The sequence below is a fragment of the Eschrichtius robustus genome, chromosome 8, assembly GCF_028021215.1.
Source record: "Eschrichtius robustus isolate mEscRob2 chromosome 8, mEscRob2.pri, whole genome shotgun sequence".
NCBI lineage: Eukaryota > Metazoa > Chordata > Mammalia > Artiodactyla > Eschrichtiidae > Eschrichtius > Eschrichtius robustus.
The window spans coordinates 71,677,311-71,703,338 of NC_090831.1; the positions used below are offsets into that span (position 1 = coordinate 71,677,311).

The 26,028-nt window shown below is 34.5% G+C and overlaps 1 protein-coding gene across 7 annotated transcripts in view; it reads right to left on the reverse strand.

The window, feature by feature from the left end:
* CASD1 (CAS1 domain containing 1) overlaps positions 1-26,028 on the reverse strand; it is a 68,025-nt gene that overhangs the window by 38,124 nt on the left and 3,873 nt on the right. For 2 of the 7 annotated variants that reach the window (XM_068550636.1, XM_068550642.1), the window contains exons 2-6: positions 22,419-22,515; positions 21,743-21,863; positions 5,737-5,781; positions 4,648-4,710; positions 426-470 (exon numbers count right to left, since the gene is read on the reverse strand). In XM_068550636.1, coding sequence (XP_068406737.1) covers positions 426-470; positions 4,648-4,710; positions 5,737-5,781; positions 21,743-21,863; positions 22,419-22,515 — 371 coding nt within the window. Of the gene's footprint in view, positions 1-425; positions 471-4,647; positions 4,711-4,814; positions 4,986-5,736; positions 5,782-9,720; positions 9,755-18,465; positions 18,751-21,742; positions 21,864-22,418; positions 22,516-26,028 lie in introns of those variants that run through there. The other 5 variants (XM_068550637.1, XM_068550640.1, XM_068550639.1 and 2 more) reach the window with 5 other exon arrangements.

The following is a 26,028-nucleotide window of genomic DNA, read 5'->3' on the forward strand; positions in this document are numbered from 1 at the left end:
AAAAATTAAGCATTAATTCAGTATTTGTCACAGAAAAATTAAAGTATATAATTTCCTCTATTGTAACAAAGGTTATTATTTTAAGATAATTCCCATTCTTATTCAATATTAGAATAAAGTATGGTCAAATTATTTCATGAAATGTATGAAGGCAGTTATAAAAAGCTGATATAAAATTAGACTTTCAATGTATAACGTTCAAGAAGAACGTAATTTTAGATATAAAATAATATTGACATTTACCATCAAATTTCCTAAGTTCATTCAGATCTTTTTAAAAAATTATCCGTCTAACTAATTAATAGAAATAGGAATTAAAATATAAGTATAATCAAGAATTCTATATAACATCAGTTAATTTTTTCTTAGCATGTTCTTAAGTATGAAACAAAAATCATTATGTAAGAATACAGATAATAACTTACTGTGGCAGCTCCTGCTACAACCACATGGGGCTTTGCAACAGAATCCTGAAGAAAGAAAAATCTTTATAATAGTGTTATATTCAGTTCAGGAAATTAACGCAAGTAATATCCCTTAATTTTTTCCCTTAAATTTAAGTTCTTCTTCTATTTAAATGCATTTGAATTTTCTAGGGTTCCTTATCAGATTCTTGTTACAATAAGATGGACACCCCATGCCTAAAACCTTACATGGTTATATGACTATACAGGATGGCATGAGGCTTGTATGGCTAATTCTTTGGTGTTCTTTAAAACAAAAACAAAGACAAAAAAACACTACTGAAATCTAACACAGCCTAATATTATTCTGAATTCTGAGTAAACTGTGTAAAGCTCTAGTATATTATGTCAGCCAATTAAAAAGTATTCTTGGAAGCCTACAGGGTATACAGTTTAAGTGTTAAATAAAATGCAGTGCTCTAAAGAAACATGATCTTTTGGGAAAGCCAATCTAGTATGTATTTAACAAAGTAAACTGATAATTATTATAGACCATAATGTGGAAAAAAACTGAGTAATTTGGTAGAGATCCTCACCTAGTGCAAATTATACTATTAATAATACTACCAGTTATATAGTACTTAGTAATTTACTAAGTATTTCTCTTAAATTAGCTCATTTTAATGTAGATTCTCGCCAGTTGTTAGATAGGCAGGAAGATATTATACATATCTTATAAAAAAAGGCTATAGGGACTTCCCTGGTGGCGCACTGGTTAAGAATCCGCCTGCCAATGCAAGGGACCATGGGTTTGAGCCCTGGTCTGGGAAGATCCCACATGCTGCGGAGCAACTAAGCCTGTGTGCCACAGCTACTGAGCATGCGCTCTAGAGCCCTCGAGCCACAACTACTGAGCCCATGTGCCACAACTACTGAAGCCTAGGCACCTAGAGCCCGTGCTCCGCAACAAGAGAAGCCACCACAATGAGAAGCCTGAGCACCGCAAGTAAGGGTAGCCCCAGCTTGCCGCAACTAGAGAAAGCCTGCGCGCAGCAACGAAGACCCAACACAGCCTAAATAAATAAATAAATAAATAAATAAAATAAAATAAAATAAAAAAAAAACAAAGGCTATAGACTCAGAAAGGTTTATAGCTATTGCTGAGGCCTGGCAGGGACAAAGCCAGAACTTAAGTCTTCCGACTACTGGGTTCAATGCATCTTCCACAACATAGAAGATCTGATAATACAATCATGTGCACAAGAAACAATTAAAAACAAGAAATCAGAAGAAGTCCAACCCATATATAAAAATAGAAATGACAGTCACGTCTCATTATGAAGGTAAAACATGCTCAGTGGAGAAAACTATGAAAGCAGAGAAAAGTAATAACAAAATTAATCTATTTCTCGTCAGAGATATTCCAGTTTCCAGTCTAGCATGCTCCATCTTACATTGCTACTTCAGTGAAACTTTTTCCTCATCCGTAGGTGGCTCCCTTTCTCACTCTTCACAGTGGTTATCCCAAATCATTTTTCCCTTACACAGGTCCCTCCTGTCCTCCTCCTCACTTTCGGCATAAAGCCTAATTCTCAAACTTCACAGAGAAAACAGAATTCATCTGGCTTGTGTGCTCTTGCCTTCCTTCCTCCATTCTTACAACTTTGTCCATATGCTCACCCAGTCTACCTTCCTCTGACAGGAGAGTAAACAAAATATGTTCCTATTCTGCTTAATGGCTAGCCCATTGCTCTGCGTTTATATCTCCTCCCTTTTTACTTCTGGAGCTATATCCATAAGTTATCTCCTCAGACTCCTGAATTATCCATTTCATCCTTCTCTACTCTTCTTTCTTCCCTCAATCCACAAAATGTTAAATCATCTTTATCCTCAAAAAATGCTCCTTCAATCCTGTCTCACTCTCAAATTCTTCCCGTTCACACTCTTGACCAACAGATTACTTGGAAGAGCATTCCGCTTCCACTATGCTAATTTCTATATCTCTCATTTATGCCTCAACTTATCATGTTTTGATTTTGAATTAACCATCCATTAAAACTGCCCTCAGAGCCCATTAATGAACTCTGAATTGCCAAGTCCTGTAGTTTCATTCTACCTTATATAGTTCCTAAAGTGACACTACTATCCACTTTTTAAAACTCTTTCCTTCCCTGTGTGTGATATTACAGTTATTCTTCTTCTGCTTTTCCTCTTACCCCTTTTACTACCTCCTCTCATAATCTTTTTTATAGTTCCATTCCACACTCTCTTATTTAATCCATACTTGCTGCCTATTCAATTATTTCTATTCAAGTCACCTCAAATATCAACTCACTCCATACCAAGACTCCCCAAATCCATCTAAGTAGCTCAGACTTAATGACTACCATTCACCGACAGAATTAAATCTAAGTTGCTGGTTTCCTTAATTACTTATATCTGTCACTCACCTAGAAGCTCTTTGAGGAGAGGAACTCTGTTATGTTAACCAGGGTATCAACAGTGTTTAGCCTGTTGCCTAAAATATGGCAGCTGATTTATAAATATCTGTTGGATAACAGTAGAGTTGTTTAAATTCAACTTTGCTTTTATGCCTGTAAGTATCTGTAAGGCTGTTTCAGTTCATAAGTATATCTTTCTAATCCACTGTTCTTCTAGAAATATTATCTCCTCTGTAAAGCTTTCTTAGATCCTCACTACTCTAAACAACCCTCATTCTAAGTGCCTCTCTCCATGGTGCTTTCATAGTTCTTTGCGCTCAATTCTACTGTTACCCTTCATATTATCATACCTTTATTCATAAGAAAGTCACTATCTACTAGATTGCACATTCCTCAAGGCCTGAGACTGGGGCTAATTCCCAGTCACATTCCTAGTACCTAGAACAAAGCTAGTAATAGTACATACATAATAAAAATACAGAACTTTGTATTCTCAGGATCTAGCAGCTTATTATGGAAATATTAAAAAATAAATACATAAATACATGCATACATACATACTCTTTGATTGAAACCAATGAACTAATCAATCTCAGGTAATTACACGGCCATCTATCCAAATAAGTTGAATCTTTCCTCTCCCCCAATAATCATAAGGAGTTTTACAACAGAATCTAAAGCTCCAAAAACTAGTGTTAGCAAATTATAAGAACAGAAGATCTGAATATGCAATATATCTCCAGGTTAGTAAATAACAAAGGTTTTTTGTGATCTTGCCTGACTTATAAATTATGTTACACTGATGTTTGTTTAACTGTGAATTTCTACTACTTTAATGGATATACTTTCAGGTCCAGCACAAGGTAAAACACATGTTTAAATCATCTGAAATATACTCATAACATTATACTTCTGGACATTTAAAAACACATCAATAAAAACAAAACAAAATTATGTGAGATCCCAGTTTTCCAGAAAGTTGAATTCTAGAAGTTGTCTGCATGTTTGTTTTTTGAAAACTTAAACATTTTCCTAAAGAAACAAAGTTAAAAATGTTGACTAGGTTCTCACTGGATCCTACCAAAGTCTATTTGGTTGCCGTACTAAACACTTATTGTGAAAAGAAGCAAAGAAAAATATCACTGCAACACAAGTAATTAAGCAAAACAAGGTCAACAAAATTGAATATTGTTTTACCAATCCCAAATGCAAATACCTCTGGAAAAGAATACAGGTTTAATTAAAGGACTGACAAGGAGCTATATGGAGAGACTATGGAAGTTCTAAAGTGGACTTGTGAGAAGTTAGGGGTTTTCTGAGGTTAACAGCATACTTGCCTTATATCTAATTTATCTCCAAACATTACGAGCCAAAACACATTAGGCTCGACTTTTAGGTCACAAATATAATGATAAAAGGGAGAAAAACAGGATATTAAAAAAAAAAAGTTTCCTGAAGTATCAGGACATGAGTTTGAAGAACAAAGTGGACAAATGCTCAAGAGAATGTATATAGTGCTAGAAAGATTATCTGAGTTTGAATTAACTGAGCTACAACAGTAACAGAAAGTTTTAAATCAGTAAAGTGTGGTATAAGCATAATCACCATAGGGTTAGAATGGTGATAACAGAGGTATTGGATCAAAACTTTGTTCTCTCAGTAAAGTGATAATCAACCCAGCATGGTCGAAATCAAAAAGGTTGGTATAAAGTACAGGAGAATGGGACAGGTGAGTATGGGAGAATGAGCTTTCAAAATCTGATTGCTCAAAACCAGCAAGGCCTATACTTTCAAATACAGACCTCAGTCCACACTTTGATACACTGTTTCATAGAACCATTAACCTCTGGATGCCACAGAAAATCCTAAAAGAGAAATGTAAGAAAAGAAGTCAAAGAAAATATTGTATCCACCATTCAAAATAAACTTTAACATATCTCTTATAGAGTACTTAAAAGTAAAACACTACCTTATCTACAATATCTTCATCTCTCATCTCATTTTGGTAAGAATCTCACAATAGTTCTCCTCACGTCCACTTGTTGCTTTTCTCTAAAATATTCTCCACATTTTAGTCAGAGTAATGTTTTAAAATTTTAAATCTGATCTTGCCACATCCCTGCTTAAGTATTCAAGGACGTTCAATCAGTTGCCCTGAGAATAAATTCCAAAGTCCTTAAAATTCCTAAGAAGCTGCAGGATCTGCCCTCTGCCTAGACATTCTGTCTTTTCTCCTGCCATTTCCCCCGTGCTAAGTGTCCTGTTGGTTCTCATTCAGCTCCTGCAATGCTCTATGCGCTCCTTTTTCTCCAGGGCTTTGTTCCAGTTCCTTCTGCCTACAATGTTCATAAATTCTCCCCCTAAGCCTAACTAGCTTGAGGCCTCAGTTAAAACATTATTTCCTCAAGGAGGAAAACTACTTTTAATAATTCCTTGTTCTGTACATTTCTATTGCCCCACTTTTTCCTTTTTGCCATCCTTATCCCATGTTTAATTGCACATAGAAAACTATAATGACTCATCAACTCCATTAGATCTAGGACATTGTTGTCTTGATCCCCATCTGGATTCTCAGTATCTAGAAGTCACCTGTGACTGGGAATTCAAGAAATTAATATATGTTCTTTTATGAACTTTGATCCTAAATACATACTGGTTTCAAATTAACGTACAAGATTATTTTTTTCCTGGATAAAAATCTGAGAGACCAAATTTTCTATGTTATTACACAAAATAGTGTACACATTTATTAAATTATCTTACTCTACTTATCTGCTCTCAATACACTGAAATACATTTAGCATGTTCAAAGCATTAGCTGATCTGCAAATAAATTAACCAATGAATAGTTTCAACATTATAACATTTAGCTTACTGTTATATGAACTTACCACTTTAACTGATGCAGTCTTGTCTTCAAAAGGAATGTTTTCATGCTGCCATAAAAAAGGGGGAGAGACAACAGAGAAATATTAATGTGTAGATTAACTGTATGTAAATAATTCCTCCTTTAGCTGCTTTTGTTGACTCATTTGTACACCATATCCCAATTAACTACATTCAACCTGAAGGGGAAAAGACCTGCATAGACTACCAAAAAATAAGTGATATTAAACTGTTTATATGTGATCTTCAACATCTAAGATATAAAGATAAAACTCCCACTATGAATAAGCAGGTATGTGAACACGCCTATATAAATTAGCTTTTTGCCAAGCTTCCCATGATTCAAATTTAGTCCTAGTATTATTATCTATGGTAGAGACCGATTGCTGCCAATATAATATGGCTAGATGTAATATGGGTCATTTCCAGGCTGAAGTTCCCAGGGCAATTCTAGTCTCTGCCTTAACCTGATACAGAGACTGACGAGGTTGAATGTCCCAAATGGCACAACTAGAAAACAGTAAAAATTCCAATAGCAAAAATCCCTGAATGACTGCATGGAGCAAAGCCCCTTGCCAAACCACTTAGGACAAGCAGTGCTAAGTATTAAGATTGTAGCATGGTTTGTTGTTGCAGCAACATCTAGTCTCTTCTCACCAATATACTAGTACAGGCCCTGTCTAAACAGGAATGGACATATATGACTCTAGGTTATTGTAGATTTCACTTAGAAGGCAGTGAATAAATAGTCCAGTTGTAAAAAAAAAATAAAATCCAGAGACTACAACTTCTTGTAACTAAGTGTTCCATAAAAAGAATAAAAATCCTTTCATAGTTAAATATACAGGATGGAACAGGGGTGGTTAATAAGAAGCTAATTCTCTTCCTAAAACCAAGGTTGAAATGTTTTCATTAATTTACCCAGACAGTATTTGTTTTTATAATGAAATAAAGTTTGCTTTTATCAACAAGTTAAATTTTAAAATTCTTATTAGTCCTGCTTAAGCATCTTTTCCCAAAATGACTTTTTTTAAAAAAAATTTTTATTGGAGTATAGTTGATTTACAATGTTGTGTTAGTTTCAGGTGTACAGCAAAGTTAATCAGTTACACATATACATATATCCATTCTTTTCCCATATAGGCCATTACAGAGTATTGAGTAGAGTTCCCTGTGCTATACAGCAGGTTCTTATTAGTTATCTATTTTATATATAGTAGTGTGTATATGTCAATCCCAATCTCCCAATTTATCCCTCCCCACCCTATCCCCTGGTAACCATAAGTTTGTTTTCTATATCCGTGACTCTACTTCTGTTTTGTAAATAAGTTCATTTGTACCCTTTTTCCCCAAAAGGACTCTTGAGGCCATTAATTCAACAGAACTTCAAGGTATGATATATGAAAAGAGTTTTCTTGGTCAAATAAGTCTGGGAAATACTGGGACAGAGAAAATTATATAGGTGTTCTCCTCCTACTCCATCCTAACCTTTAACAAATTCTTACTCAGAGAAATCGTGTGTCATGAAATTTCTTTTTCCTTTTTGCATAGCACAGTTAATTCAATCAATTCAATCTTTGTTTCATTATTTTAATATAACATTTGCTATATACAAAATAATATATCACATATATGTAAGTCACAAGGCATAGTAAAAATAAGCACTTGTGAATCCATGGCACAAATCAGAATATTACCAACACATGGAATGACCTATGTGGCCCTCTCCCTCTCAAATTCCTTGCTTTGCCCAAAAAGAACAACCATCTTGAATTTTATTTTGCTTTCCTTTTTATTATACAGTTTTGTCACATGTATATTCATCCTCAAATGATATACTGTTCCGTTTTGTTGGCTTTCACTCCAACTTTTAATTTTGAAAAATTTCAGACTTATTATAGCAAAGTTAATACCCTTTACCAATGGTTAATATTTTCTACACTAGCTTCACGTGTCTCTACGCACCACATGTATTGGGTGGGCCAAAAGGTTACTTCTGTTTTTTCCGTTAGGTGGCTCTAGTAGCACTTAGTTGTCTTTAACTTCATTCAAAACAATTTTGTTAGATTGTATGTGACACCTATCATATCAGCGTGCATTTAAAAAAAGACATCAAAATTGGTGAATTTTTGTGTAGCCATTTTAATATTGAAGATGGAAGAAAAAAGCGACGTTTTTGGCATATTATGCTTCATTATTTCAAAAAGCAAGTGAAATGCAAAAAAAGATTTGTGCAGCGTATGGAGAAGGTGTTGTGACTGATCAAACATGTCAAAAGTGGTTTGTGAAGTTTCATGCTGGAGATTTCTTGCTGGACGATGCTCCACGGTCAGGTAAACGAGTTGAAGTTGACAGCAATCAAATCAAAACAGTAATTGAGAACAATCAGTGTTATACCACACAGGAGATAGCTGACATACTCAAAATATCCAAATCAAGCTTTGAAAATCATTTGCACCAGCCTGGTTATGTGAATCACTTTGATGTTTAGGTTCTATGTAAGTGAAGAGAAAAAGACCTTCTTTACCATATCTCCACATGCGATTCTCTACTGAAATGTAATGAAAATGTTGTTTTTAAAACAAACTGTGACAGGCGATGAAAAGTGGATACTGTACAACAATGTGGAATGGATGAGATCGTGGGGCAAGCGAAATGAACCACCACCAACCACACCAAAGGCTGGTCTTCATCCAAAGAAGGTGATGTTGTGTATATGGTGGGATTGGAAGGGAGTTCTCTATGATGAGCTCCTTTGGGAAAACCAAATGATTAATTCCAACAAGTACTGCTCCCAATTAGACCAATTGAAAGTGGCACTTGACGAAAAGCGTCCCGAATTAGTAAACAGAAAAATGGATTATCTTCCATCAGGCTAACACAAGATCACGTTTCTTTGATGACCTGGCAAAAACTGTTACAGCTTGGCTAGGAAGTTCTGATTCATCCACTGTATTCACCAGACATTGCACCTTTGGATTTCCATTTATTTAGGTCTTTACAAATTCTCTTAATGGAAAAAAATTCAATTCCCGAGAAGCCTGTAAAAGGCACCTGGAACAGTTCTTTGCTCAAAAAGATAAAAAGTTTTGGGAAGATGGAATTATGAAGTTGCCTGAAAAATCGCAGAAGGTAGTGGAACAAAAGGGTGAACACATTGTTCAATAACATTCTTGGTGAAAATGAAAAATGTGTCTTTTATTTGTACTTAAAAAACCGAAGGCAGTTTTTGGCCCACTCTATACATAGCTCTTCTCCTTTGCTGAACCATATGAAAGTAAACTGCAGACATAATAACAATTTCACCCTTAAATACTTAAGTACACATCTCCAAAGAATATGTACATTCTCTTACATAACTGCAATACTACAGTCCCACCTAAGAATCTGACATTGATAAAATATTATCTAATTTAATATACAGTGCATGTTCAACTTTCCCTAATTTCCCAATAATGTCTTCTCTATAGTTCTTATATTGTAATCTAGAATTCAATTAAAACCAGGTATTGTGTACCCGACTGGAGACAAGATGGTGGAGAAAAAGGACCTTGAGTCACCTCCTCTCACGAGAACATCAAAATCACAACTAACTGCTGAACAACCATGGATTAAAAAAAGACTGGAACCTACCAGAAAAGATATTCTACATCCAAAAACATAAAGAAGAAACCCAACAAGACAGTAGGAGAGGCACAGTCATGATATAATCAAATTCCATATCCTGGGTGGGTGACCCACATGGAGAATAATTATATCACAGAAGTTCTCCCACAGGAGTGAGAGTTCTGAGCTCCATGTCAGGCCCCCAGCCTGGGGGTCCGGCATCGAGAGGAGGAACCCCCAGAGCATTTAGCTTTGAAGGCCAGTGGGGCTTGACTGCAGTAGCTCCACAGGAATGGGGGAAATAGAGGGCACACATAAGGTCTTGTGAGCACCAGGACCCAGGGCAAAAACAGTGACTTCATAAGAGACTGGACTGGACCTACCTGCTGGTCTTGGAGGGTCTCCTGGGAGGCTTGGGCAGCTGTGGCTCTCTCTGGGGTCATAAAAGCTGGTGGTGTAATATTGGGGAGTGTTCCTCTACTTGAACTCTTGCTGGAGACAGACATCTTTCTTGGGTAATTAGTATCAAGACCAGGTCCCACCTAACAGCCTGTAGGCTCCAAGACTGGAACACCTCAGGCCAAACAATCAACAGGCTGGGAACACAGCCCCACTCATCAGCAGACAGGCTGCCTAAAGACTTCCTAAGCCCATAGCCACCTCTAGATATGCCCCTTGACATAGCCCTGCCCACCAGAGGGCCAAGACCCAGCTCCATTTACCAGTGGGCAAGCACCAGCCTCTCCCACCAGAAGTCTGCACAAGCTTCTAGACCAGATTAACCCACCGTAAGGCAGACACCAGAAGCAAGAAAACTACGATCTGGCAGCCTGTGGAACCAAGTCCGCAAACGCAGGTCAGAACCTACCCTGGGACCAGCTGGTCACTGGACCTTGGGTAATGAGAGGGAAAGTGTACTGCTGGGACACAAAGGACATCCCCTATAGGGGGCCACTTCTCCAAGGTCGAGAAACATAACTAAACTTCCACATACATAAAAATACAAATAGAAATTCAGACAAAATGTGATGGCAGAGGAATATGTTCCAGATAAAGGAAAAAGAAAAAAACCCAGAAGAACTAAGCGATGTGGAGACAGGCAATCTACCTGAGAAAGAGTTAAGAGTAATGATTGTAAAGATCATCCAAGAAATCAGGAAAAGCATGGATGCACAGAGCAAGAAGGTACAAGAAGTTTATAGCAACGAGTCAGAAAATATAAAGAGCAACCAAACAGAGATGAGGAATACAGTAATTGAAATGAAAAATACACTAGAAAGAATCAACAACAGAATAAATGAGGCAGAAGAATGGATAATTAGGTAAGTGAGCTGGAAGACAGAGTGCTGGAAATCACTGCTGTGGAAAAGAATAAAGAAAAAAGAATGAAAAAAAACAAGGACAGTTTAAGAGACCTCTGGGACAATGTCTAATGCACCAACAGTCACATGATAGGGGTCCCAGAAGGAGAAGAGAGAGAGAAAGGTCCTGAGAAAATATTTGAAGAGATAATAGCTGAAAATTTCCCTAACATGGGAAAGGAAACAGTCACCCAAGTCCAGGAAGCACAGAGAGTCCCATATAAGATTAACCCAAGGAGGAACATGCCCAGAAACACAGTAATCAAACTGATAGAAATTAAAAACAAAGAGAAAATATTAAAAGCAACAAGGGAAAAGCAACAAATAGCATACAAGGGAATCCCCATAAGACTATTGGCTGATTTTTCAGCAGAAACTGTACAGGCCAGAAGGGAATGGCATGATATATTTAAAGTGATGAAAGGGAAACACCTGCAATGAAGAATACTCTACCCAGCATAGCTCTCATTCAGATTTGACAGAGAAATCAAAAACTTTACAGACAAGCAAAAACTAAAAGAATTCAGTACCACCCAACCAGCTTTACAACAAATGCTAAAGGAATTTCTTTAGATGGAAAGAAAGGCAACAATTAGAAACAATAAAATTATGAAATGGGAAAACTCACCAGTTAAGGCAAACATAGAATAAAGGTAGCAAAACATCCACATGCAAATATAATACCAAAACCAGTAACTGTGAGAGAAGGAAAGTACAAATGCAGGATATTTGAAATGCATTTGAAATTAAGATATCAGCAACTTAAAACAATCATGTATATATATAGACTGCTATCAAAACCTCATGATAACCACAAACCAAAAAACTATAATAGATATACATCCAAAAAAGAAAAAGGAATCCAAACACAACACTAAGGATAGTCATCAAATCAGAAAAGAAGAGAACAAAAGAGGGAAGGAAGAAAATAGACCTATAAACACAAATCCAAAACAATGGCAATAAGAACATACATATCGATAATTACCTTAAATGTAAACAGAGTAATTGCTCCAACCAAAAGACACAGACTGGTTGAATGGATACAAAAACAAGACCCGTATATAGGCTGTCTAAAAGAGACCCACTTCAGATCTAGAGACACATACAGAATGAAAGTGAGGGGATGGAAAAAGGTATTCCAAACAAATGGAAATTAAAAGAAAGCTGGAGTAGCAAGACTCATATCAGACAAAATAGACTTTAAAATAAAGAATGTTACAAGAGACAAAGAAGAACACTACAGAATGATCAAGGGATCAATCCAAGAAGAGAAGATAACAATTGTAAATATATATGCACCCAACATAGGAGCACCTCAATATATAAGGCAAATATTAACAGACATAAAAGGAGAAACTGACAGTAACACAGTAATGGGGGGACTTTAACACCCCACGTACATCAATGGAAAAACCATCCAGACAGAAAATTAATAAGGAAACACAGGCCTTAAATGACACATAGACCATTGGATTTAATTGATATTTATAGAGCATTCCATCTGAAAGCAGAAGAATGCACATTCTTTTCAAGTGAACATGGAACATTCTCCAGGACAGATCACATGCTGGGCCACAAAGCAAGCCTGGGTAAATGTAAGAAAACTGAAATCATAACAAGCATCTTTTCCAACCACAATGCTATGAGATTAGAAATCAACTAACAAGAAAAAAGTATAAAAAACACAAACACGTGGAGGCTAAACAATATGCTATGAAACAACCAATGGATCAATGAAGAAAACAAAGCGGAAATCAAAAAATACCTAGAGACAAGTGAAAATGAAATCATGATGATCCAAAACCTATGGGATGCAGCAAAAGCTGTTCTAAGAGGGAAGTTTATAGCAATACAAGCTTACCTCAGGAAACAAGAAAGATCTCAAATGAACAACCTAACCTTATACCTAAAGCAACTAGAGAAAGAAGCATAAACAAAACACAAAGTTAGCAGAAGGAAAGAAATCATAAAGATCAGATCAGAAATAAATGAAATAGAGATGAAGAAAACAATAGAAAAGATCAATGAAACTAAAAGCTGGTTCTTTGAAAAGATAAACAAAATTGAGAAATCTTTAGCCAGGCTCATTAAGAAAAAAAGGGAGAGGGCTCAAATCAATAAAATTAGAAATGAAAAAGGATAACTTAACAACGGACACCACAGAAATACAAAGGATCATAAAAGACTACTGAAAGCAACTATACGCCAATAAAATGGACAACCTAGAAGAAATGGACAAATTCTTAGAAAGGTACAATTTCCCAAAGCTGAACCACGAAGAAATGGAAAATATGAACAGACCAATCACAAGCACTGAAACTATGACTAAAAACTCCCAACAAAATCTAGGACCAGATGGCTTCACAGGTGAATTCTATCAAACATTTAGAGAGGAGTTAACACCTATTCTTCTGCACCTCTTCCAAAAATTGCAGAGGAAGGAACACTCCCAAAATCATTCTATGAGACCACGATCACCCTGACACCAAAACCAGACAAAGATACCACAAAAAAAGAAAATTACAGGCCAATATCACTGATGAACATAGACGCAAAAATACTTAACAAAATGCTAGCGAACTGAATCCAACAATACATTAAAAGGATCATACACCATGATAAAGTGATATTTATTTATCCCAGGGATGCAAGGACTGTCCAATATCCACAAATCAATCAGTGTGATATACCACATCAACAAATTTAGGAATAAAAACCATATGATCATCTCAATAGATGCAGAAAAAGCTTTTGATAAAATTCAACACCCATTTATGATAAAAACTCTCCCGAAAGTAGGCACAGACAGAACCTACCTCAACATAATAAAGGCCTTATATGACAAACGCACAGCTAATATCATACTCAATGGTGAAAAGCTGAAAGCATTTCCTCTAAGATCAGCAAACAAGACAAGGATGTCCACTCTTGCCACTTTTATTCAATATAGTTCTGGAAGTCCTAGCCATGGCAATCGGAGAAGAAAAAGAAATAAAAGGGATCCAAATTTTTAAAAAAAGCAGTAAAACTGACACTGTTTGCAAATGACGTGATACTACACATAGAAAATCCTAAAGATGTTACCAGAAAACTACTAGAGCTCATCCATGAATTTGGTAAAGTTGCAGGATACAAAATTAATACACAGAAATCTCTTGCATTCCTATGCACTAACAACAAAAGATCTGAAAGAGAAATTATGGAAACAATCCCATTTACCATCACATCAGAAAGAATAAACCTACCTAAGGAGGCAAAAGATCTGTACTTCGAAAACTGTAAGACACTGATGAAAGAAGTCGAAGATGACACAAACAGATGGAAAGCTATATTGTACCATGTTCTTGGATAGGAAGAATCAACATCTTCAAAATGACTATAATACCCAAGGTAATCTACAGATTCAATGCAACCCCTATGAAATTACCAATGGCATTTTTTGCAGATCTAGAACAAAAAAATCTTAAAATTTGAATGGAAACACAAAAGACCCCGAATAGCCAAAGCAATCTTGAGAAAGAAAAATGGAGCGGGAGGAATCAGGCTCCCTGACTTCAGACTATACAACAAAACTACAGTTATCAAAACAGCATGGTACTGCCACAAAACAGAAATACAGATCAATGGAACAGGCTGGAAAGCCCAGAAATAAATGCAGCATCCATGGTCAATTAATAATCTACGACAAAGGAGGCAAGGATATACGATGGAAAAAAGACAGTCTCTTCAGTAAGTGCTGCTGGGAAAATTGGACAGCCACATGTTAAAGAATGAAATTAGAACGTTCTCTAACACCAAACACAAAAGTAAACTTAAAATGGATTAAATAACTAAATGTAAGACCGAATACTAATAGCTCTTAGAGGAAAACATAGGCAGAACACTCTTTGACATAAAATGCAGCAATATCTTTTGGATTCACCTCCTAGAGTAATGAAAACAAAAATAAACAAATGGGACCTAATTAAACTTAAAAGCTTTTGCACTGCAAAGGAAGCCATAAACAAAATAAAAAGACAACACACAGAATGGGAGAAAATATTTGCAAATGATGCAACGGACAAGGAATTAACCTCCAAAATATACAAACAGCTCATGCACCTCAATATAAAAAAAAAAAAACCAATCAAAAAATGGGCAGAAGATCTAAACAGACATTTCTCCAAAGATATACGGATGGCCAAAAAGCACATGAAAAGATGCTCAACATTGCTAATTGTTAGAGAAGTGCAAATCAAAACTACAATGAGGTATCACCTCACACCAGTCAGAATGGCCATCATCAAAAAGTTTACAAACAATAAATGCTGGAGAACGTGTGGAGAAAACGGAACCCTCTTATACTGTTGGTGGGAATGTAATTTGGTATAGCCACTATGCAGGTTCCTTAACAAACTAAAAATAGAGCTACCATATGATCCAGCAATCCCACTCCTGGGCATATATCCTGAGAAAACCATAATTTGTAAAGATACATGCACCCAGTGTTCATTGTAGCACTATTTACAATAGCCAAGACATGGAAGCAACCTAAATGTCCACTGACAAAGCAGTAGATAAAGAAGATGTGGTACATATATTCAATGGAATATTACTCAGCCATAAAAAAGAATGAAATAATGCCATTTGCAGCAACACGGATGGACCTTGAGATTAGTATTCTAAGTGATGTGAACCAGACAAAGACAAATATCATATGATATCACTTATATGTGGAATTAAAAAAGTGATACAAATGAACTTATATACAAAACAGAAATAGACCCACAGGCATAGAAAACAGACAATGTTACCAAAGGAAAAGTGGGGGGAGGGATAAATTAGGAGTTTGGGATTAACATATACACAGTATTATATATAAAATAGATAACCAACAAGAACCTACTGTATAGCACAGAGAACTATACTCAGTATTTTTTAATAACCTGTAATGGAAAAGAATTCTGAAAAAGAATATATATATATACTCACTTTGCTATACACCTGAAACTTACACAACATTGTAAATCAACTATACTTCAATAAAAAAAAGAAAAAACAACAGGTATTGCATTTAGTTGTCAGGTCTCTAGTTTCGTTTTATATATCAATTTATTTTATCAATACACATCAAATATTATATTCATTATTTTTTTAGAATCTAGGTTAATTGATACAATGCACCAAATCTAGATTATAAACAGCACCGATAGTTACCTTCTTGAACATCTCTTTACATGAGTCACTTTCTGTAATAGTTCTAAATGTTCATAGACTATACAAATGTTCACCCTCACATAATAATGCAAATTATTTTTTGAAGTGTTTGTAACAATGTACCCTCACCAGTGGTTTGAGACACAGCCTCTCTAATACATTGTTAGAGTTCATATTTTTTGCCATTGTCAAACTTAATTTTGGCACTAAAGTAGGTACAAAATGCTATCTCACTATGGTCTTAATTTGCATTTCCCTAATTACTAATGAGGTTAAACATCTTTTAGATTTACACTGGGATTTATGTTTCCTCATCTGTGAGATGCCTGATCATGCCTTTCCTCTTTTTATTCTACTGAGTTGTCTTTTTTATTAATTGGTTCCTTTTATCTCTTGGATATATGCAACAAATATCATCTCCCAGTTTATAATTGTCTTTTTTCTTTAAGGTATCTTTTGATGAACACGTAATCTTAATCCTAAAGAATGTGAATTTATTCATCTTTTATTTTATGGTTAGCATTTTTTGTTTCCTATGTACGAAACTTATCCCTACCTGAGGTACCAAAGATATTCTATATTTTTTTCTAAAGGTTTCAAAGTTTTGACTTTCACATTTAAGTCTAAATTCATCTAGAAATGATTATACTTGATGGTGTGAGGTAAGGGTCCAATTTCACTTTTTTCCGTTATATAACCAATTGACAGCATCATTAATTGAAAGACTTTCCTATCCCTACGGATCTTCAACGGCATATCTGTTAGGTTTTTTTTGTATATGATTGTGTCTATTTTAGAGTTGTATATTCTGCTCCATTGGTTTCTTTGTCTAGCTCTCCCAATACCACATAGCTCTCCCAATACCACATTTTCTTAATTAAAAGATGTCTAGTTAAAATAGGTCTTGATATTGGAGAAGTCCTTTCTACCTTGTTCTTTAGATCTCTTGCAGTTATTTTTGGTCCACTGCCCTCCATATAAAATTTGGAATGAACTGGTAAAGTTCTACGACAAATCCTGTTAGAATTGTTTGAACCTATAGATTAATTTGAGAATAACTAACATGTTTACAATATTGAGTCTTCCCATTCCAGAATACAGTACATACCTTCCATTTAATTATATTTAAATTGCCTTTTAATAAAATTTCATGAGTTTTCTGCATATACACCTTCCTTAGTTACTATGTTTATTCCTATGTACTATGTGCTTTTTGTTATTATTGCACACAGTATATTTTAAGTAACATTTTTGAACTCTATATTCCTGACAAGTAGATATGCAATTAATTTTTAACAGCTTTATTGAATTACAATTAATTTTCATATATTTACCTTATAATCAGCTATATTATTAAAATTTTTATTACATCTAGTAAATTTTCTATAGATTCTTCGGGATTTTCTGTGTAGATAACTGTATTATAAAATATCAAGTTTATTTCTTTCCAATCCTTGTATCTTTAAATTATCTTTCTTTGGCTAAGGATCTCTAATACAATATTGAATAGAAGCAGCAATAATGGACTTCCTTGTTTTCTTCCTGAGTTTAATGGAAATGTGTCTAGCATTTTACCATTGGAACATTTACTGTAGGATTCTTGAATTTTTATCAGAATAAGTTAGAATACAAAGGCACTTACCTAACAGAGAGAGAATGATACCAATTCTCTGATATTGTCAGGACTTGGTTAATGGCCCAATATGTGATCAAAAAAAGATTTCATGTGTGCTTTGAAAAAATATATTCTCTGATATCTTAGTGTATGCTTTAAGTACTGAACTATAAGTTCGTAAAATCAGCATGTTAACAGTCTACTCTATGTTTACTTATTTGCTTGCACTATTATTAATTGCATGAGCAGTGAGTAATTCTCCCACTGTGGCAGAGAATCTGTCAACTTCTCACTGTAATCATGTTAACTTTTGCTTTATATATTTTAGGGCTAATTTATTAAATGCCTACCATTCAAAATCTTCCTAGTGATTTGAATCTTTTGTCACTAAAAAGTATCCCCAATAATGCTTTTTGCCTCTTAATCTATTTTGTCTTATATTAATACAACTTATCTTTTTTAATAAATATTTGTCTGATAAATCTCTTCTCATTTTAAATTAAATCCTTCCTATGTCCTTTTGTTTTAGGTATCTTTCTAAGCAGCAGAAAATTCTTTTTAAAATCAATCTGAAAATCTGTGTTTAGCTGACAAGTTTAGACTACTTACATTTATTTTGATTATAAATGTTTCTATTATCTTACTTTTTGATTTCTAGCTCCCTAACACATACACATATTTTATATACATATGAAATGTAAACACTGATTTTTACATGTACATATAAATGTTCATATATATATAGATATATGTATATGTGTGTGTGTATCGGAGTATATATATGCACGTGTGCATGTGTATGTACATGTGTGCATTATATTTGGTATTAGATGAGTTTGGTTTTAATTTTTTTCTTCTTCTGGTTTGGAATTACCCATTTTAATTCTATCATTTTAGTCCTTGCCCTTGGACTAAAGGGCATCATTAACTTAAGTTCTAAAGTAAGATAATACCTGGGGACTTCCCTGGTGGTCCAGTGGTAAAGAATCCGCCTTCCAGTGCAGGGGATGCGGGTTGGATCCCTGGTCAGGGAACTAAGATCCCACATGCCACAGGGCAACTAAGCCTGCGTGCCACAACTACTGAGCCCATGCGCTCTGGAGCCCGTGCGCCACAACTAGAGAGAAGCCCGCACGCCACAACTAGAGAGAAGCCCATGTGTTGCAAGGAAGAGCCCGTGCACAACAAAAAAAGATCCCGCATGCCGCAATGAAGATCCCGCACGCCACAACGAAGACCTGATGCAGCCAAAAATAAAAATAAATAAATAAATAAAAATAAATAAACATTAAAGTGTATTGTGTAGTTTGTTGATGAATTAAAAAAAAAAAGATAATACCTTAAAGAGTAAAGAGGACATTAGAACACTAATTGTGGTCATCTCTCTCTCATTTATATGCTATTGTACTGTCTTTTTGTAAAGTGTAAAAAGACATTATTATTTTACAGACACTGTTTAGATTTATATACAAGTTTACTATTTTCTTTAACCATTGTTTCAGATCATTTTTTTTTCTGAATTATTTCTCTCCTTCTTGAAGTTTATTCTTTAGAAAACCCTTTAATATAAGTTTAGTGTGGCAGTAAACCCTCATAGTTTTTGTTTATCTGAAAAATGTCCTATATTTCAAGAACAGAGGAATCTGTATGCTAGGGATACAATTCTAGGTTGAAACTTACTTTCTATCAGAACTTTAAAGTTATTAGTCTACTGTCCTCTGGCTCCCAATATTACTATTGAGAAATATGCTGGCTCAAAGCTTAGTTTTCTACATATAGGGTATTGCAGCCACTGGCATCTGTCTTTAGGGCAACCTGAATCTCTATTGCACGCCTACTGTTATTGTTCCCATCTCTGGTTTTGCCTCACAGTTTGTTCCTTTTTGGGGGTGTGTCTCCCATTTCAAAGTTTAGAAATACATCAACAAGTATTTTTTTAATCTAGGATCTAGTTGGTTTGAAGTGGAAGAGGCCCCCAGAGTATCTACCTTGCCCTCTGGCTGGAAGTAACACAAACAGGTTTCTTTACAGCAAGACTTCTCAAGTTTTTAATATCCTAGCCTAAATTAAAACCATCTAAGAGGGGGATATGATATCTGGCTCTGCCCAAACTTATTTGACCAGAGCTTCGTACAGAACTAGTCTTCCACAAAATATAATTTGAAAAAAAAGAATCCTGCTCTAAAGCTTCCTTTTTAAAAAATTTGCCCCAATACAGAAAAGAAATAAATTCAAAAAAATATTATCTTCAAGTAAAATATTATCTTCAAATAAAATATTATCTTCTCCTAATTCCACCGAAAGAATCCCATTACCAAGGCTAAAAAAAAAAAAAAAAAAAAAAAAAAAATTAATCAACTTCACAACATGCCAGGCACAAGAAACCTATTCAAAAATAATGATGATACACAATCTCTGTCCTCAAGGTGTTCAGAGACAAGAGAATAAGTAAAATACAATTTGGCAAATGTTCCACTAGCAGTTTAATCTAAATAGTTTCACAATAACTGTCTCTTTAAGACTGTGACAAACTGTCTTTGTTTCTTTTTAAAATGCATATAAAATAAAATGTATCTTGTCTGATAATTGTGGGATAACTAGGAACCTCTAGAAAATAAAAATTGGAAACCTAGAGCTCAGAAACAATGTACCATATTGTACCTACTTTTGGCTATAGACTAAACCATTACAGATTTTTTTCAACTAACTGTTGCCAAATACATTATTCCAATTTTCAAGAGTCACACTATTCTAGGCCTAGAAATACTAAAAATGTTTTTTTAATCAGACATCTGTTTTTTAAATGTTTACTAAGTTTTTTACTTTAAACTGTAAGACTCTCAGGTCATTAAATACTTTGAACTCTTCTGTATAATTTTGAATGTATAAATATAAATGGAAAATACATTTATAGATACCAAATAAAATGAAAGGTTGACTTTGTTATTTTCTATTATTCAGCTTTAAAATCTATACTAGCTTTTCCTGGTAGACAAAATCTCTAACAGCCTATGGCCTCTTCTCACAAGGAGTAGTTCCTAAAGACTTAGTATCCATTACCATCATCACTGTGAAACTAGCTACTTAAGCTGTTAAGTCCCTGATTTTTCAACTCCTTGCCGCTGGGCAAGTTGATGTGTACAGGGAGATTTTCATCATAAATTCATGAGCTATTACCCCTACAATTCTGAACTTTTTGTACTTTACTTTTTTCTTCTTGCCATTACCCACTCCCAACCACATGCAACTGAATGCAGGGACTCGAACCTTAGATCACTTAAAAATGTACAAACAGAAAGATATGATGAGATAATTCCCCCCAAATTAACTAATTAACAACTTGATTAATTAACAGAAAGATGTTCATCCTTGTTAGCTTTTAAAAAAAGACATATTTTTAAAATGAGAAATTAAAAAGAGCAGAAATTTGTTACACTGTCATTTTAACTATATAGCATGAATGCCTAGTGCCAGTGCCAGAAAGGTTACAGAAAATTAGGTCCCAATGTACATTGCTACTTACAGTATAGATTGAAACAGTTTAACAATATAATCAATAATTTTAAAAGTATTTATATTCTTCAACCTAGTATTTGCATTGTAAAGATTCCACCCTAAGGAAATAATTTAAAAAGCAAAGTTTTCACACAAAAATGTAATAAAAATGTCCTTTTTTAAATTGTAAAATAAAAAACATTAGAAAACTACAAAAAGTCAAGAAAAGGGAAGATTATATAAAATCACATTATATCCATTCAATAATGTTGCCATTATGAAGATGCGTACATTGATTGTATAATATGGTAAATTGTGATAAGTGGTGGGGATAGAAGCAAGATATAAAATTGTACATGCTAAACTATTACAATTTTGTTTTCAAAAAAGAGTCTGAAAAGAAATATGTCAAAATATTAAAAGGAGGATAAGGCATATTTCTTCTTTGTTCTTTCTAAAATTTTTAAAAATGTTTTCCATGGAAAGAATTTTAATATTTCTGAAAACGAAAAGTTTAAGTCAATAAAAAGCTTGCCAATACCTTACCCACCACTTCTTTTTCTTATGTTCGCATTATGGCAAATTGTCCCTGTTTTCCCCCTCCACCTTTCCCAAAACCAAAGTAAAATTTTATAGTTCCTTTTGTTAATGTGAAAGGGCACATTCCTCCTATTAACTATTCAGTTGGCTAACTTCTAAAACAATACGCTAATGAAATGAATAGACAAAATTTACCTTATTTCCTTCTTCTTTAAATTGGGGATTAATTATTTTTACAAAAGAATAAAACAATTGACGAATTCTGGAATCTCCAATAAATGCAATATGTTTATCTACAAGGCAGTTCTTCGCTTCACTGAAATCAACAAAGACATCAATTAGAATAAGGAATATCGGCATACTGGCACTTTTCAAAGCACATCATTTGTGAAGAAAGTAGTACAGCATTATTACATACACAGTTATGTTGCTTTAGAAATAGGTGGCCAGGTTTGTTCAACCTACCAGTCCGTGTATGATCGACTAACTCTCAATAATAACAGCCCTCATCCTAATAAGTGTTTCAGATGTGCTCTAACCATAGTAAGTGCTTTATATCCGTTGTCTCAGAATAACTCCATGAGGTAGGTAGCTATCCAAGTCCCAAAGCAAGAGTCCTTCATTCACGGGCTATTGCCCTGGGCCTGGTTATCGCTCACCTGAGATAAAGCAGATTGGTCCAAAGCTTTCCCTAATGCTTTAGAGCGAGAATATTCCTTTGGACTCACTCCCAACTCCTACCCTGTCAGCAATTCTCTACCATCACATAGAGAAGTACCATCTATCACTTTCCCTGATTCACCAACACTTTTCTACCAGATATTAAGACCCATCTTAGAAAAGAAAACAAACAACAAAATGAAGAAACTACCTGATTTTGTACTTATGCATCATACAGCTGTGAGGTTGCCAAACTTTCTCTCCAAGAAATCTGCCACTTGAGAGAAGGTATTCACATGAATCATTTCCTATAGTAATTAAACACAATAATGTTGTAAACAATAGTTAAATTCTTGTATGTTGGTTATTTGATCCCATTTAAGCCTTTGAGATGAGGGGGTACAGAGTTTTCTATACTTCACTATACCTTCTAGGTACATATCACTCATCCATGAGAAGCAAATATTAATATATTAATATTCAAGAGGATAAGAGCCACTAATGACAGATACTTTACCTAGAAAATACTTCATCCCCAATGCTACATTCACTGCTTTGGTAGTTCCTTCTGCTTCAGGTTTTCCTTCCAAGGACATCACCTTGCCTCAAACTAGCCTTTATATCTGTTTATCACTCCTACTTCTAGTTGGGAAAGAAAAGTTTAAGGGATAAAAGAGAAGACTTTGGAAATGACTTCCCATTCGACTATTATAGTACTCAGTGCATCAGCATACCTGGAAACCTAGTAAATACTGAAGTATTTTATAAATCTACTCCCTAATTTTCACAGCTTCCCTGGAAGTGGGGTATCCCTATTCTGTAAATGTGCAAAGGAAGACTTATGCAAGAACTTCTGAAAAAGCTTAATAAAATTTCATCCTTTTGCAATCTCACAAAGATAAGACTTAAAACTATGTTAGTCAAATGGTGGCTGAAGATACACATGATCACTATCAGTAATGAATGCTGTTGTTAATATTTAGCCCCTCCACTTCTCTCGATTGTCTCTTGCCTCCGTTAGGATGACCAGCCAACTCCTCCCAGTGTCGTTGGGACTGCCACAGTTTTAAACAGAAAATTCCACATCTGCAAAACCCCTCAGTCCTGTGTAAACTGGGACAGATGGTTACCCTGCTTCCTTTGGCCATTTTACCGTACATTAGCTTAATGTACATGGTCAATGTACGTGGTTAAAAAGGGGATTGGAGACATTAAAAAAGTTCAAATATGTCAAATGGATGAGGGAAAAACGAAATGTGTACATTAACTGTGGGGTTATGATAAAATACATGTGTTTTTAAATTTCATCTCTAGTTCTTTATTAACAGTCAACAGCGATCTCTATTTGTTTTACAAATAGTTAAGGTCAGGATAGGGCATCTGGTAAAAAGAATACTACAGAACAAAATGGTGGGGATAGGGAAGACCCAAAGATTTTTAAAGTAGAAGAACACATCTCTTTTCTCAATCCAGTTATCCATTTATCTGGTCAACATACAGATAACGGTGATACAAATACAAGACATGTATGCATAAATAATGAAAGCGTTGATACCACAGTGTCATAAATTCTAAAACAGAACAGGAAGGAAAAGTGAAAATACTGCATTATTCTGTTGGTGAAAAACTGGATAAGGAAAGTAGAATACCAATTATTACATTTTTGCAGTTACATATGTAGCCTGAGCAGTTTTTTCTGTATGTGAAAGATTTTTTAATAACATCTAAGGAAACTATAAATAATCAGTTCTTAATTCTTTCCAATTATTTAAAACTAATTCTAGTTCTAAAAAATTACGCTATATAAACAATCAAGGAGTAAAAAAAAAAGGACTAAAGGAACACACGATTATTTCCTAAAAACAGCACTCCTGCTGCATTCTTTTATAATGGCCATATAGTAAAATCCTATTAAAAATCTAGTAAATGTTTAAAATTAGGATGAAAATTCCATATTTATGGCACTTCTACCTCTTTAAATACATCTATTAAACCAAGTGAAAAGTTAGTAACCCACCTATTTTCTAAAAAAGTTATAAGAAGTTGTAAATAACTGGTATTAATTCTGTGAAGTTTTTCTTCCTTTTCTTTCTTCTTTATCCCTTCCTTTTTGTTGTTGTTGTTGTTGTTGTTACTTGATTTTTGTTTTTTAATAGAAGGCTAAACAGGAACACACCTTGATCGGTCTTCAGTGTGTGGGACTATGCTCTTTGTTAACCACGTCTATGGGTTATCAATATGATTTTGTGGAGACTGAAGTACCATACCAACGTCTTAAAATAACCAATTTTCTCCACCAGAAAATGTGTTTTAAAATGCCAAACTCTTCCTCCTCTCTTCAATATTACTACTCAGACATTATTTTTCAGTAGTTCAGCTAGTAGAAAACAAAAGAACTCTAATCTCAAGAACCCACATTAGAAAAACCTCATAGCAAAACAGATTTGAAGTTGTCACTAACCAAAAGACACTATAAACACAGTATTGTAGAGACTACTGGTCTTTCCAGGGAAGAAATTCTTAACCTGGTAATGAATGCTAGTTAATGGTGACTCTTCATAATATATTTTATGATGCAAATTAAAAAAAAAATAATCCTTGTATCTGAAATTAATAGTCTCTGTATCACATCAGTTAAGGTCAATTCAAAAGACAGAAACTACACCAGCTATTTTAATAGAGAGAATGTTAATATGACGAATTGTTAGGAAAGTAAAAGAATTGCTAATTAGATAACTGACAAGGCAAGAGGAGACTGGCTTTTATATATTTGTCAGCAAAATAATGAAAGTAGTATTAATAATAAATACTATTGTAATCTGATTTTAAAAAATTAACCGGATCTAAAAAAGAAAACTCCATAAAATTCTATACTCTAAAACTAGTTCTCTTTTCTTGGGAAGGAAATAGTTTTAAAATCAAATCACTAAATGTAAATCTACATGTTAAAATAAGTTAATGTGCCACATTTTTTTTATGTATACTAACTACATGTAAACATCTGCTGGCACATTATCTTCCTTTCAAAATTTACCCAGAAGAACCCCAAACAAAAGAAAACAAAAAAACCACAGTCATTATTTTCAGTTGCTTCATATAATTTTGATAGCTACTTTAATACAACCAGCGTGAAATGAAAGTTGCCAAGTGCTCAGATAAATCAAGCTAGGAACACAATTAAAAAAAAAAAAACAAGCAACTAAAGGGATAGAATTATCTACTTCAGCTATCTCCAATACAAAGATTATCTAGATGAATAGCTGTCTCCTCTTCATTCTGTTATCTTAAGCATAAGCATTCTGGTTTGTCAATCTAAAGTCTCAGGTTTTCATGCATGATTTTTCTATAATAGAAAAATACTAAGAGCAAACAAAATAAGTAAAAAGACAAACAAGTTTAAAAAAACCTGAAAAACAAAATAGAACAACTAAAGAAAACATCTGATGTGCTAAATAAACCGTAGCTTTTATTTTCCTTTGAATAGAATACCTCTGGCACATTGAAAGTTTAGACTTAATCATCCTGCCAAGGCTGTGTGTTTCTTACTATCCACCATGAAAATACCAGATCATAGAGTTTACAATATGATCTGCAGAATATTTTATTTGCCCAAAATTCAGCAAGTTATACTTTCGTCTGTGCTGAACAATCACAATTTACATTTTTCTTTACATAAGCTAGGAGTGCCTCATTACAAGTGGTGTCATGTAGATCAGGATCTTTCTAGCAGTCAAAGAAAGAAAAGGCTGAGAGACCTAGAGCTGCTTCTTTCCTGCTTTAACTTCTGAAGTTTTGAACTTATTTTTCTCCAAAACATGCAA